The sequence below is a fragment of the Lepidothrix coronata genome, unplaced genomic scaffold (assembly GCF_001604755.1).
Source record: "Lepidothrix coronata isolate B3197 unplaced genomic scaffold, Lepidothrix_coronata-1.0 Scaffold205, whole genome shotgun sequence".
Lineage (NCBI taxonomy): Eukaryota > Metazoa > Chordata > Aves > Passeriformes > Pipridae > Lepidothrix > Lepidothrix coronata.
Window position 1 is genome coordinate 761,163 of NW_016690385.1, and position 15,269 is coordinate 776,431.

Here is a 15,269-nt window from a genome sequence, read left to right on the forward strand (position 1 = left end):
CATTTTAAGCAAACACTGCGGAGTATGTTAGCTTTAAGAGAAATCCCAGAACCAGATAACTTCAACAGCTAAAGTCACATTTGCATGTCATGGTGAGTTTATGTAAATATTTTCCCATACATTTTAGGAATGATGATTAAAGAGGCATCCTGAAGTTTCCAAGTAAAAAGATTGTCCTCTGATTTTGTTGTGATGATGTATTTACCATATCCTGAATGTTTTCTTGCTTCTGAAATTGCTGTTAGCTTAACAACAAACTTCTGATTGCACTTGAACTCCTTCAACTGACTATTGTCCAGAGTTTGGTGGGATGAGCGGAAGGGACATTCTGTGTAATACCTTTATTACATCAGGAGCAAAAAATGGTAGTTTAATGGTAGGAGGAGAAATTCTGAAATCTATGTTCTTAATTAAAGATCTTGAGCTACTTAAGTTGCTCTGTGCCTATTAAGTAAAGTGAATATGAGAAGACTTACAGTAACAGTGAAATACTCAGGATAATGTGTGAATGATGCTCATAAATGCTGGACATAATACTCTAAAGTAGTCAAAGTATTATTATCCTCTGTCAACACTTCATTGTTAATAGTTGCATTTAAAGTATTCAATATTAAATAAAGCTCTAATATACCTACATTTTAATAAACTGGAAAAATGTGTTAAAGGAATAAACTTAAATTCAGTCCATTTCAATGTATCATACAAGGTTCAGAGATTAATTGACTTTGGTTTCAAGTTGCATTTCAGAAAAATTGCATTTAGGGAACTTAAATCTAGGAGAAATAAAGGCAAAATGCAGAGACAATATAAAAGCAACAAAATTTATACCAGAATTCAGACAACTTTTTCACTGCAGGAGGAACATCTGCACAAGTAATAAAATACACATTCTTTTGGAGTACAGAGCAGCATCTCTGGAAACATATGCTCTAATCCCATGGCCTTCCACAAACAATTGCAGAGATTCACAGCCATTATGATTTTTTTTTCTATTGTGATATGCAACAGCCAAAATGGATGGTAATTTAGATGATCCCTGAGGAAATAAAAAGGCAGCACACTAAGTCAGTTACAGTTATTAGTGCACATTGCTGAAACATATTTACCCAAGGGCTAGTCAGAGTCATCAAGAAGTCTGTTCTCTTGAACATGACAATTGTCTTTTCTGATTTTAAAATGTACTAATACACGACAAAACAACAAAAACAAGATAATTGAAAATTTTTCTAAAAATTATAATGATCATAACAAGGAAAACCTTAGTAAAATTACAGAACGTTCAAACACAGCACAGCTAAACCCAAGCAAATAAAGTTGCCTGAATATTTTTTATCTCACTTTATTTTTATCCATGATTTTAGTGCAAATGTGTTAATAATAAAGACAGGAGAAGTAATCATGGGCTTCTCTGATGTGATAGCTATAATAGATAATAGTAAAGTAGGAGAATTTTTTTTTTTTTATAATATCCTATTTTAAATGCCAATTATCATGGTACCTAAGAGGATTTATCAGTTTACTGTACTGAATAGGCAATTCAAATGGCTCTGGATGTAAGAGAAGGAGAGGAAAGCAAATTAGGGTAAGGAGTGGAGAAGCTTCCTACCACGTGGGGCTAAGGCTCAAGAGAGTATTTCAGGTGTGGTTTCCCGTAAAATATTTCAACGTTTTCTAGTTAATAAACAAGGTCAGAGGACACATAGCTTTAAGAGAACATAACAAGTGTCTTGGAATGTCTTGGACTGGAGTTCTATTGTGATTAAAGTGTGGTGAGAACAACCGACCCGGCTTTTCAGAGGCAGAAAAAGCCGTTCTCACAATGTTCTCTGCGTCAACGGTGACATCTGGTGGGTAATGAGTGAATTCCGGGGTGCTGCATGGAATGCTGTGCATTGGGAAGTTTGCCATTTAGTATTTGCTTTCCCCCATATTATTTTCAGGAAATGTCGCCCTCAGTAAAGGAAACGTAAGTGTAGGGACACAGCTGGGCCTCATTCCATCATCTAAAAGGACTCCATTACATTTTCTGTGAGACCGCTTAATGATGCACTTTGTGAAAGCACAATAACTGAAAATGACTGAAAGATTCGCTTAAAAATGCATTTCTAATGCTCAGATATTAATATAGAAACACTGTAAACACTTCTGGACAGTTGTAGAGAAGCCCCTGAATTATGTGGATTTTCCACTGTTATCAGGGATTTTAGAGGACTAGTTCCTAACCTGGCTTAAGTTCCTACAGAGAAGGTGTAAGAATATACTTAAAAATTTCAATGCAGGCAATCCCTCCATCAGAACAAGAGTTAGTTCACTTGTAAATGCCAAATTAAGTTTAAATGCTATGCATACATATTCACTTTTGCTTACAAATACAATGACAAAATTATTAATTTTCATCAAATTGTGAGTCTATTTAAGAATTAGAATATAAAAACAAAAATTAATGTTGACACAGCGTGAAAAATAACTCCTGAAAATAAGTTTACTCTCCTGATATTGAGTTCAAAATTATCTTAAAAAAATGCTACATACCTGACACCAAAATAAATTGTTTCTCCACTGTCATCTTAGAGTGTAAAATAGAAACAGGAAAAAAAATCAAAGGTGAGATGTACATTTTACACCCCTGCACAGACATGAGTTCACATACCAGGCTATTACAAAATTGCATTTGTGTGTGGCAATGGTTCAAACCATTTCGACATCTGGTAAGTTTAAGTGTTGCTATTTTTAACTGTATTTGTATCCGTTATCATTTGGGTTTGTCTGCAAAGATACCTTAAAAGGACTGCACAGTACCCACTGCTATATATTGACAGGTATCCTACCTGGCAACTAATTTCATCCTCACTAGATATGAATAATCCCTAGATCTGCACAATCTCTACAAATATGGCCAGTCTTCACGAGTGAAGATTTGGGAAAGGTCATTAACCCTTCAAGCCTGCACAGTGGACTTTTTTTCCCGGTGGTCTAGTGGTTAGGGTGCTGCACTCTCACTGCTGCGACCCGGGTTCGATTCCCAGCCCCCCGGGCAGATGGAGCTCGTTAGCCCTGTGAGGCAATCCATCTAAGAGAAGGTCACTCTAAACAAACCTACGTCCTGAGACCCTCACTGCCACTGTCCAACCTTGCTCGGCCCCGGCAGATGAACCTCAGGATTAAAGGGTGGGCTCAGTTCAGCGCACGCTGTGTCTCACCTAAAAAATCCACAATCTCTACAACTGCTGTGCAGAAATCCAACTCCTGGAGTCTGATTTCAGGTACCCTTCTCCTTCCCACTTGTAGCTGTGCATCTTTCATTAGGACCTGCCTCCATCCTCACTCCAGACTACCTCAGACTGCCAACCAACTCCCCAGACTGCCATCCAACCCCGCCCCCCTTTGCCTCCCCCCCCGCTCTCTCCGCGCCTCCTGCCCCACCGCCGCCTCAGGCAGAGAGCGCCCGCGTGTCGTCATCTCCCCGCGCCGGCCGCCCTGATCACGTGTGTGAGGCGGGGTGACGTCACTCGGTGGAGCCGGCCGGCGATGCGGGAGGTACGGAGCGAGCGGTGCGGGCGGTGAGGGGATCGCGGGGCGGGTCCCGCGGGGTCTGGCATTGATCTTCCACGCCGCCCCACCAGGGTGCCGGCACTGATTCTCCCTCCCGCCCCCCGGGGTCCCGGCACTAGTCCTCTGTGCCGCCCCCCCGGGGTCCCAGCACTGGTTCTCCGCGCCGTCCCCCCAGGGTCCCGGCGCTGGTCCCAACGCTGCCCCCGTACCAGCCCCGCACTGCACCTCGCCCGCCTCAGGGTCCCGCCGACCGCGAGCTCCCGCGCCCCTGGAGATCGCGGTGTCCCGAAGCCTCAGCTAGGACTGCAGTCACGCAGTGTGCGGGGCCGGGGCCGTGTCAGGTGCGGGGCCGGGGCCGTGTCGGGGTGCGGGGCCGGGAGGCGGGGCGGGCAGCGCCTGCCGGCTCGGTCAGTGTTTCGGCGGGACGGATGGCCGCCGCTGCCAGCGTAGCCTTTTTGTGTGTTCATAATGACCTTGGGCACAGGGAAGAGTTCTTTGTCCCGAGAATGGCCTTGAAAAGGGGCATGAACCCAGAAGCAGCTTCTCTGAAAATTTTTTACTCTTCAGAGAATAATTCAGGCAATAGTGATCTTCTTTGCACAGGTGCCATGACATACCCACCTCTGGGCCGCTGAATAAAACATTTTGTAGAAAACCCTACATATGTTAGGGGACTGTGTGAATTCGGTTTAAAACCTGTAATTTCATGATAGTTTTAAATGCTGGTAAACCGGTAATCAGACTTTTACAACAGATTAATTATGTCTGTCAAGGGAAAGACCAATATTAGTAAAAGACCTGCTGTGTTTTTCACTTAACATATTACTCCATGAGATCAGTTTTAAACGTCTGCATGTTTAAGAGCAAGTGCTAGAACTTAGGCTGGTGATAGGGCATCTGTATTTGGGGTTAAATACTCCCAAATTCTGTGACTGGCAGGATATCTAAGGCATACTGGTAAATCTTTTTATTTCAAGCACAATTTTCAACTGTGCCCTTTTGTAACTCAGGGTTGTTCCACATATAAAGTTTTGGATATATTTTTGCTTCTTCTCTTTATTATATTTTCCTAATCACTTCTTACCTTTAGAGGCTGTGTGTGAATTTCTGCGTGCAACCTCCACAAAATGTATACATTTTGTCTTCAGTCTTCTAAAATTTGTTGCACAGATTTACCTTGGTTTGCTGATATTGCATTAAGAATGCATGTAAGTGAATGTTTATATCAGAATACATTAAATAAGATTTTTAAGAATCCGTACATCAGAGGTGATTGCATGTGCTCTTCTGTTTGCATGTGCATCACATAGTGAGATCCCCTGTTTGTATTCCTTAAATTGCACCATAACTCTTGAGATGCTGTAATAAAATAAGGAGTGTGTTACAATTGATTCCAAGTGGATGCTTTTAGGCTGGTATTTTCAATGTATGTTACTCATGTACATCTCGGTACTGTCACTGGTTTCTTGGTCATGTAAAATGTTTGACAGGACACTTTTGTCTTGGGTGTGTCGTGGGGGGAAAAGCAAAGTGAAAACATTACCTGTTTGACAAGTTGAGAAAAGGCTTGAAGGAAATTCAGAATTTTTAGTTACAATAGAGCTTGTCTGGCAAGAAAAGTGACAACTTGATCTTGTTTCGGAAAAAAATGGTGATAGGGAACTTAGTGGATTCATATTGACTAGGCAGCTGTTGAACCTTTGAATAAAAGTTTTATTATGGAAGCCTTGGCATCAAGCACCCTGTAATCTGACTCTTATTGCTAACATCTCTATGACAAATGATTGTTTGCCTGGTTTATGATAAGCTTTCAGTGACATATAGTTGCAAACAAAAAAATTATTAGGGCTTAAAAGCTATGTAGTAGTAAAAGTTAAATGTTTGCTGATTTATGTTACTTCTTATACTCGCAGAAAAAGAAGTTTATAAAAATGGTGAGAAAATTCCATGCAGTTAGTTGTGATCTTTACATTTCAGGACTTGCAAAGTTTCAAGAAACTGATTTTTTTTGTGTTAATAAAAAGGGATAAGCTATCAAAGTTCACACTGCCATGCATTCCAGCTACTGCTAAAAATTAAGGGAATGTAAGAAAAAGGTGGTGGAGGGGGAAGACAAAATGGTGTATTTGCAATATGCCAGTTACAGCAAGACATCGTGACAGAACTGAAACATGTAGCTTTCACCATGAAAGATATGGAAAACCTCAAACCTACACCCAAAAAACCACATTCCACAACTTAGCAGCAAGTAAAGAAAGCAGTTACAGTAAAAGGAGAAGCTAAGCTGGATAAACTGAACATAGAAGGCATAGCTGGGTTACACTGAAGACTGTTTAAGGAAGTGTCTTGTAAGGAAAAGCATAACTGCCTTTGACTCAAAGTTGGATATTTGGCAGTTATTAAGAAATTAAACCCACCACTTGTTCCTTTCCCCCGTTCCAAAGACAGCGAAAGAAAAGCTTGTAAGCTCAGTTCCTTTGCAAAAGTGACTTCACAGGATAGTAAACTTGGAGCAGTTCAATTCAATCCAAACTTCAATACAGCAAAACTGTAGTTGTTCAGATTAGTGTCAGAGAACACAGCTGTGTTGGGAACCTTATTTTTGACTTTCCTGCTTTAAAATCCTAGCATTGATTCACGTGTAAAGGTAACAGGGGTATTGTGAAGGATCAGTAACAAAAGCCAATTGCACAGGATTACATTATGCAAGCTAAAAAATAGTCTTTAAAAAACATTTAGTTGAAGGAATCATTTCAAGGTCATTTGAGTTCAGGTGGTTGATTTGATAAGCATTGGAACAGAACTGGAATCAATAGCTGTTGACCTCCCTTCTGGACTTGGAAAACAGCAGTTGCTGGCTTGGCAGATGGATGTGCTGTGAGAGAGATATGAGCTTATGTTCATATCTTTGTGAGGAGTTTTAAAACTGATATTTTAAAATCTTAGTTTTAATGTGTAACAAATCCTTGTTTTGCAGCATTTATGCTTATCTTAGATAATCACAGGCTTTCTTCACTTTAATCCAACAAAATATGCTAAAAAGTAGCTGTGAGTAGTCATAGGTGATACGATCTATTGAGTATATACTTATCAGGCATATCTGCTCTTACAGAATTCTGTTTAACAGTGATCATCAGCTAAAATTATGGCCACTGCCAGTGGTGAGGTGCACCATCCTGTAGATCCCGGAATCTCAAAGCTGCAGTTTGCTCCCTTCAGTAGTGCCTTGGATGCAGGATTCTGGCACGAACTAACCCAGAAGAAACTCAATGAATACCGACTGGATGAGACCCCCAAAGTTATCAAGGGATACTATTACAATGGTAGGTGGAAACTGCACATCTTCCTTAGCAGTTCAGGTTTCTCCTGTCATAGTCTTCTAAGTATTTGTGTAACATAATTTAGGTGTTTGGCTGAAACATTAGAAAAGATGGCTGAATGAGCTGAGAATTCTTCGTGGGTAATTTATAACTTAGGTTAACAAAAAAAGGGTAATTCATCTATGTATTTCAGTTTAAAAGAAGCATCTTGCTGCTTTTTGTCCAGGTGATCCTTTGGGTTTGCCAGCTCGCTTGACATTGGAGTTTAGTGCCTTTGATATGTAAGTACATACTGTGGTTTACCTTAATTCCTGCATGAAGACACTTTCCTTGCATAACAGCTACACATAGGTATGTAATATTACTTAGACAAACTCTTCATGAGAATAAATATACCTTTTCATGAACTTTATAATAGTGGAGAGACTGCTTTCAGTTGCAAACAGTAGCTCCTTGTGTCTGAAGGGCTGAGTTTAAAATATGGTGGTAAGTCTCAAATTCACTCAATGTTTGTATATATGTTTATAAAATACCACTTTTCCCATTTCTTCAGTTTTTCTGTGTAAAGAAGGCTATTTCAGTCATCCAATTTCAAATTTTTCCTTAGATCTTTATTTACTGAGGGATTCATTGTTGCAATCAGAATTTCAAAATAGTTTTTACTATCCCTGGTTGTTACGTTGCAGTCTTTTCCAAAATATTTTAACATTTCTGACTGGAATTTTGTAGTTTTGCCTTCATCCCAAAGTGAAAGGTAAATCAAAGTTGCCTCAGTGTACAGAGCAAAAACGAGATGAGAGGGAAAATATTTTTTGACGTGGTTTTAATTTCCAGCAATACCTAAGTTAGTATAACTAACATAGGAACAGATGTCTTCATAGTTAGTGTCTTGTTTGTTTTAAAGTGGTGGATTATAGAGCTGTAAATCACAGTGTGCCTTGCTTGGTGAGGGTGTTAGGAGCCTGCTGAGGCTTTGTGCATTTTGAGATAATTTCCTAGGAGATATTATCCCATTAATTCTTACGTAAGAATATTTAGGTAAAATACTGAAGGCTTATGCAGCAAAGTGCAATTGGAAGACAGCTGTGACATTGGGAACAGGAATTGCAGCTTAGGAATAAAGGGATGGTACCATGGCGTTTGAGCTCACAACCATTAGGACAAAAATAAAATTATGAAACATCCACTTAGGTAGCGCTTAATTGTTCCTTCTACTATAGTAATTTTCTGTACCTTATGTAATCAATTTAGGTGATCATGAAGAAGTACCTTTTAGCTTTAAAAATTTTTGGAAACTACATCATATGTATTTATGATGTAACTTAAACATTTGCTGTATTTAAGTTTTAGCAATGGCCAGAAACGTATCAGTTTGGGAGAAGAATGTTAAAAAGAAGTCAATGGTCAGATCTATAAATAAGAGAATATTGTAGGGTTTTACCTAATTTATCTCAAAAAACCCCTCTGTATTTGCAAACAGCAGTTTTTCCTCTTAATCTTTTGTCTGCTTTAGACTTCCTTTGGGACATATTTTAAACATAAAATTTTAACTCAGTAACTCTTTATGTGAATACAATACTGATGTCTAAGTTTAGCCTAAATTTTTTTTTTCTGAGTGAAAATCACATTTGTCATGGATAGCTTATATTTGAACAGAATTTTTAAATCCATGTTTTAGTGTCACCTTGCTTAGAGACAATGCAGATGCCTCATCTGTTTTCAAAGTCATAAGGCAGAGGTGTATTTGTAACCAGTCCATAGTCTATAAAGCATTATGATCATAAAATTGTTTTTATTTGAGGTGTTGTTGACTTGTGTTACTGTGCCTCATCACTTGGTAATTTCAGGGCAAGCTTACATCATAGGAAGCTACTGCTGCTATCTCTGATCATGTTAAAGGTATATCCAATTCCCAGGGGTTTTCTTCTTTTTTTCAGGAACGCTTCGATACCAGCCCGTTGCTGTCCTGCTTTTGGAACGTTGTATAATACCAACACTTTTGAGATGTTCAAATCCTGTGATAAGAAATCACTTCTGGAAAAAGAAGCCAATGAGGTAAGACTAAAAAATCAAATCACCAGTTATTTCCAAATCCTTTCTACCAGTTGAAGTGCCTTATAGTCTCTGCTCCAAGTATTGGAGATACTCACCCATATAAGTAGCCTCAGGATCTACCTTATTCTGGTAGGAATAGTTTGATGTTTGATTTTTACGGTTCTTTACAAGAGAGTGGAAAGTAGCTAATTATACTTTGAGAACTTGATTCAGTGTTCTGCTAGGCTGCATTTTAAGCTTAGCAGGAGCTGCCAATTTGTCTTGACATCCAGAAACCAGCAAGTGCCTGGTTTAAACATTGGATTACTGCAATATATCTCTGTGACAAAGAGATGGAGAAGCTCCAGAACAGCAAAAAGACTGAAATAAAGCAAGAAAAAGGTGGCTGTCAAAGAGGCCGGTCTGCTTGCACTATAACGAGCTAAATTTAATGTCATGGCTTGGTAAGAAGCGAAAGTCAAACTTAAGGCAACCTTTTACTGTTTTAGACACTTCACTTTGACCAACCCTTGATTCCTTTAATTCAATTGATTGTCTGCATGATGGCATCGAGTAGCAAAATTTTCATGCATCTCTTCACTCAAGACTGAATTTTTTGTGTTCCTGCGTCTTACCTTTAAGATCCTTTTTCCACAGATAACAGTGTGGATGAGATCAGTTAGGAAAGGATCACAGTGTATTACTGGGAGTGGTAATTTCCAGACTTTAAAGGTATAGCTTGAAGAATTAAAGCTTTTGCAGCTGTTCTCATGCTCTCTTGGTGTTTTGTTTTTCTACCCTTTCTTTTCCTTCTTGTCCATCAATGACAGATATGGGAATCCATAAAATCTGGAGCTGCTCTTGAAAACCCCATGCTCTTGAACAGGTTTCTACTGCTGACATTTGCAGTGAGTAGAGATAATATATCTCATATTTAGAGCATTGGAGTGGAAATGATGAAGTGGTTTCTTTTAAGGAGAAATGCTGTATTACTGTTACCGTATCAATGTCACCAGGATCACTCTAAGACACCTTATAATGTCTGAAAATATTTTTAAAAAAACCTAATAAACCACTCTGATGTAGAGCTATCAAATATTTTTGGATGTGTTCTTTAAAAAATGCTGGTGCCGTCTCATATAGTTTCTACAAATCTGTTAGATTACCTGATGGCTTTATACATATTAGTAAAAGTAGAGCAACTGTTTCATGTTTCACAAATTGGAAGTTTTAATAAATGCTCCAGTTAAGAAAAACTGAAGGATTGTATACACATTATCTGTTTAAATCTTAAATAAAAATGTATACAGAGAAGGGAAGTTTTCTAGTATTTTTTATGGTTTTCTAAAGTCATGACACAGTGCCTTATGAGGTAAAGAGAACCGTGGTTCCTAGGATTAGTATCATTGACCATCAATTATCATTAATATTCCAAACCATCATTTAGTTTGATGTATATTTTTATTATCTAATTTTACATTTCTTTTTCTAGGATTTAAAAAAGTATCACTTCTATTACTGGTTTTGTTACCCTGCTCTCTGCTTCCCCAATGGAATACATATAATTCAGAAACCGGTGTGTCTTGGTGAGAGGTTCTCATTAAATCAGGTATTCAAAATGCTGAATGTTCTGAAGTCTGTAGTACTAAGAAATTTTGTGAGCTGCAAAACTTAGTATTTTTTGTTAGCACGTACTGAATTAATTTGAGAACCTAATTTCTTTTAAAATCTTCACTTTTCTTATTTCCAAGTGGGTGTTTTGTTTACCTCTTTTTTTGTTATTGTATACAATCTCTCAGCTTAACATTACTTCACCTTTATTCATTTAGATGAGGCAATAATGATTCAGGCAATGAAGCAAATGATGTGGCAAACACTTCTTAAAGTGGCAGTTATGTTAATTTTTTTTTATATACAGCTTAATGAATATATAGCAATGTGTTTGAAACCCATTATAAAAGAAAATTTTTTAAAAGGGCATCCCCTGGCAGAACGAAGTCATTAAAATTACAAAATTGTTAAAATAAATGATTGGATAAAGAAAAGGAGTTAATGGGGAAGATTTTTTTTTTAAGGAGAAAAGATAACTATTTTGAGTTTCTGTCATACTACAGTGTAAAAGAACCAAAAAAATCCACTTGCCCACATGTGCCTTTTTTCTTTGACAGAAGTTAATGCAAAACCTTGAATGGCTTTTTAATGGAATAGTAATCAATGAGAAACAATTTTGGTTTTTTTCAGTGAAAAATACTTATATCCCTTCTTGGAAGACCTTTCTGTAGTGGTAAATAGTGTAAAAATACCTAACAGTCATGATCCAAAGACAGAGTTTTAACTAAACACTGAAAATGCACCTAGTGAAATAAATTAAGTCGGACTGTTTTTTTCCTAATAAGAAAGGGACAGATTTAGTTTCTAAAAAGCTTCTCTGACTATCAGGATGAGATTTTTATCTTGGTTTAATTCTTATTGCTACATCAGTTTGTGGCAATGATAATAATGCTCCTGTTTAAATTTACATTGACAAATGCTGTTTTAGCAACTTAATTTTTTTATCTCTGTTACTGTGGTTAAAACTGTTGGTTACAGTTGTCTTTTTGGTTTTAGATTCAAGCACTTCAGAAAGCATATGATGACCTTTGCCAGAAAGAGGGAGTTACAGCCCTGCCTTATTTTTTAATCAAGTATCACGACAATTCTGTCATGATATCTCTATTGAAAAAGTGGGATGGTTTCTTTCAAGACCAAGGGGGAAAGGTAATGAGAATTTTAAATCTTATAAATGTTTAATTTTCAAATGGTTTGAAAATTGTCTGTGATACTGAGCTGGGCACAATGGTACCATCTTGAAGGTTGGCTTTACAAGTGATTTTTATGCTGGTTTTCCTTTTATTTATTGTCTTGCTGACATGTGTCCCTTCACTTTTTGATCATTCCAAAGTGAATACAGAGTTTTGTTTTGAAAGCAAGGCTTCAGTTGATGGGCTTCTCTCATAATGGTGTTTTTAAGCAAAGTAAGGAAGGTGCATTTACTGGAGTGAACATTGAATGTCAATAAAGAGGCCAAACTAAATAAATGTCAAAGCTGTGGCAAATGCTTGACTGAAATCTAGTGTAACTATATAATAAATATTTGTAAATATGCAAAATGTGTGTGTAGGCCTTCCCTGTCCAGAATTTTTACATTAAAAATGCCAGATAACTTTTACTGTGAACTGAATTAATAGATGTATGAATAGATGACTTCTCATGCAGATCAATTTTATTTGCAGGTGACGGTTGGAGTTTATGATCCATGTAATTTATCCCAATATCCAGGATGGCCACTGAGAAATTTCCTGATCCTGGCAGCCCACAATTGGTATCTATTTTATTCTTTCACACAAAGCTAATTTATTGGTTGATACCAAATTAGGCATTTTTCTCCCCATGGCACTTTACTTGTATCACCCATCTGAGATTTTGCTTTTACCCTCGACATGCCTCACCTTGAGTGATTCTGATTTTATATATTATTCTGGTTTTTATTTCTGTGAACCACAAGTTCCTATTAATCCTAATCCTCACATGAATGCACGTGCCTGGAAATACCTGCTTCAGACCCCGATAATACCCGCTAGATGCTTCAAATATTGTTAAAAGTATTCTATGAATTTATATCATTTATTAGTGTCAAGTAATAGTGGACCTCAATTTTGAAAATCATATATTCTTAGGTTTTCTTGTAGTGTACCATCTTGAATTTTTTTTGTTAGACAGAAAATGGGAGACAGGACAGTTTTACGCTCTGGTTTTTGGAAGAAAAAAGTATAATTTAAACTGGTTTTTGGAAAAGAAGTATAATTTAAACGATCAAATAAATTTGTGTTGCTGTAACAAAATTGTAATTAAGCTGCACTGCCATAGTTTTGACTGTCATGTTTTATTCCAAAGCACTCAGGAGAAGATGTGCAGGGTTGGGTGTGTTTTCTGGGCTGCCAGTGTGCAAAGATGTTGTAAGAGCCAAGGGGTTTGCATGTTCTTGGGATTCAGGGGGTTTTAGGCACTCAAGTTCTATTGGTTGATTTGAGGGTTTGAATCATAAGGAGGAAAAATTATACCATATTGAGAACTAAGAGGATCTTGCTTGTGACATAGCACAGTCCATCGTCACCTGAGATGTGCTCTAGTGATTCCCTGCTTTTTATTCCTCTAAATATACAGTTTGTCCAGCAGCATTTTATATATGAGAGAGGACAGGCTGACAGTGTCATTACATAGAACTGTTCACAGCAAACTAGTTATTTTCATATTTTCATATCCTAAGGAGTTGTTTCTATTTCTGTTCTATTTCTGTGCCTGAGAAAAAGCCTTACTCAGAATCTACAAGGGACTAAACCTTTATGAAATGGTGTTTAAAAGAAGTCCCTCTTCTATTAAAGAAGTTGCATGTCTGTCTCTATTATCTTTTTTTTTTTTTAATGGCAGGAGCAACATTCTCCAGACAGTTGAAGTGCTCTGCTTCAGAGACAGGACCATGCAAGGGGTGAGGGACATAACACACAGCATTATCTTTGAAATAAAACTTCCAGAGAAACCCCTTGGCCAAGGTAATCCAGTTAAAAAAAAATTCCTATTTTTTTTTCTCCCTCCTCAATCACTGCAGAGACAGAAAAATAAAATAATCATACCAAGTCATTGCTTATACTAAGTTATTTCAAAGGGATTTTAAATTGTTTGAATTTCTGTCAAATGTCTACAAAGGAAATGGTTCTGTCTTCAACAAGAAAGAAGAGAGCATATTCTCTTTTAATTTTTTCCTACATTAATTGTGTTTCTAATTTAAAAACAAGAAAAGTCCTCCTGGTATCATATGAAATACAAAAAGCCCAGGCAATCAGTATGTTCTTGTTAAATTTGTACACAGTTCCTCAGGTAGAAAAAAATGCATATAATAGTGAATTTATACGGTGTAAACTTTCTGTATATTGCTAAAATAGTAAAAGCCTGGAGCAGAGTGAAACTGTTTCTTCAATCCCGTAGTGACATATCCAGATGTATTTTAGAGCAATACATACGTAATGCTCAAGCATAATTTCAGAGTTAAAGGACATTATCACAACATTACCTCATCCAAAAAGTTCTGAATGCTTTATATATATCATTTTTATGAATTGTTTAATTATATATATATGTATATATATATATAATTCTCCACTGAATTCACAGGTAGTGTCTAGGGAACGTGAAGAAATGACTGAACTTGGCAAAATTTACTGAGTTCTGATTTATGAATTTACTGAGCTTGACATTAAAGATCTGGAGGCTTGACGGGGAATGGTGCTGTCTCTTTTAGGTTTAAAGCAAGCTGAACAGGCAAGAGCAGCACATGGGACACCTGAGGGCAAAGCACTTCTCTGAGAATCAATGCTTTCAGGTGATGAAATCAGCAATATTTGTGTAGCAACATGCACTGGGTGGTTAAGATACAGATTATTTACTTAAAAGTTTAGCATTAGTGTTTTTACAACAATGTTAAATCCAACAAAATTTCTTTTTTCTATCCTGTGATATTAAGGCTTTCATTCTTTCTTTTGTTTTTTTCTTCATTTTTTTTCTCTCCATATGTCAAACAGATTGTCCAAAAGCTGTTGGATGGGAGAAAAACCAAAAGGGAGGCATGGGTCCGAGGATGGTGAATCTCAGTGAGTGCATGGATCCAAAAAGGTTTGGTTTTTATCTTTTAAATTCCAGTAGTTTTCTTTACTTGGGCTCAATCCATAACAAGTTGGAAGTGTGAAATGCAAGGAGTATCTGTCTCTTAGGTCAGAATATCCAGTAACATATACACTGGGTATTGTTTTGGCAGTCCTTTTGGAGGGAAGAACCTTAATGGAACAGTGCACTGCCTGCAGCAGAAATCTTTGCCATTTTTAACTTCAGCTTAAAATTTCAAATGCATTGTATTTAGAACTGAGTGAGATGTAGGCCATGATGTTACAGGCCTGTGGTTTTCACTGAATTCTATAACCTGCAGGTTGTTAATGATAATAAGCATGGAGAAAAGTTCAGCCTTTGGGAATTGTTAGAGTGTGACAGGAAAGAGCTCAGGAAACATGACTTTAGTGATTTTTATCATTCACTAATGGATTGAAAAGAGTTACAGGGCCTGTTGGCTCGTCTGCTTTCACTGGCTGCATCTGTGTTCTTGGCTTGGAAACACTGTAAGAGTGTGCTGATCAAATGATTCAGGTTAACCTTTTACCCATCAAGCAAAGCCATTTTTGTCTTGCAATTGTGGCAATTCTCAGTATGTTCATACTTCCTTCGAGAAAGTTCATCTCAGGACTCTTAATTATAGGTAAATGTAACTTCTTTATTTTA

General features: G+C 37.4%; 1 protein-coding gene and 1 long non-coding RNA gene across 4 annotated transcripts in view; one reads left to right on the forward strand and one right to left on the reverse strand.

Moving 5' to 3' along the window:
- Positions 1–779: 779 nt before the first annotated feature.
- Positions 780–3,374, reverse strand: LOC108506110. The gene is made up of 3 exons (XR_001877679.1): positions 3,201–3,374; positions 2,533–2,566; positions 780–1,036 (listed from the first exon to the last, which is right to left on the reverse strand). It is a non-coding gene; the product is annotated as an uncharacterized LOC108506110 (long non-coding RNA).
- Positions 3,375–3,471: 97 nt separating this feature from the next.
- ATG7 (autophagy related 7) overlaps positions 3,472–15,269 on the forward strand; it is a 105,777-nt gene continuing 93,979 nt past the window's right edge. For all 3 annotated transcript variants that reach the window (XM_017832748.1, XM_017832749.1, XM_017832751.1), the window contains exons 1-10: positions 3,472–3,537; positions 6,665–6,875; positions 7,099–7,153; positions 8,810–8,927; positions 9,737–9,814; positions 10,399–10,515; positions 11,514–11,663; positions 12,179–12,267; positions 13,374–13,495; positions 14,522–14,612. In XM_017832748.1, the coding sequence (XP_017688237.1) occupies positions 6,698–6,875; positions 7,099–7,153; positions 8,810–8,927; positions 9,737–9,814; positions 10,399–10,515; positions 11,514–11,663; positions 12,179–12,267; positions 13,374–13,495; positions 14,522–14,612 (998 nt within the window). In that variant the 5' untranslated portion in view covers positions 3,472–3,537; positions 6,665–6,697. The remainder of the gene's footprint in view (positions 3,538–6,664; positions 6,876–7,098; positions 7,154–8,809; positions 8,928–9,736; positions 9,815–10,398; positions 10,516–11,513; positions 11,664–12,178; positions 12,268–13,373; positions 13,496–14,521; positions 14,613–15,269) is intronic.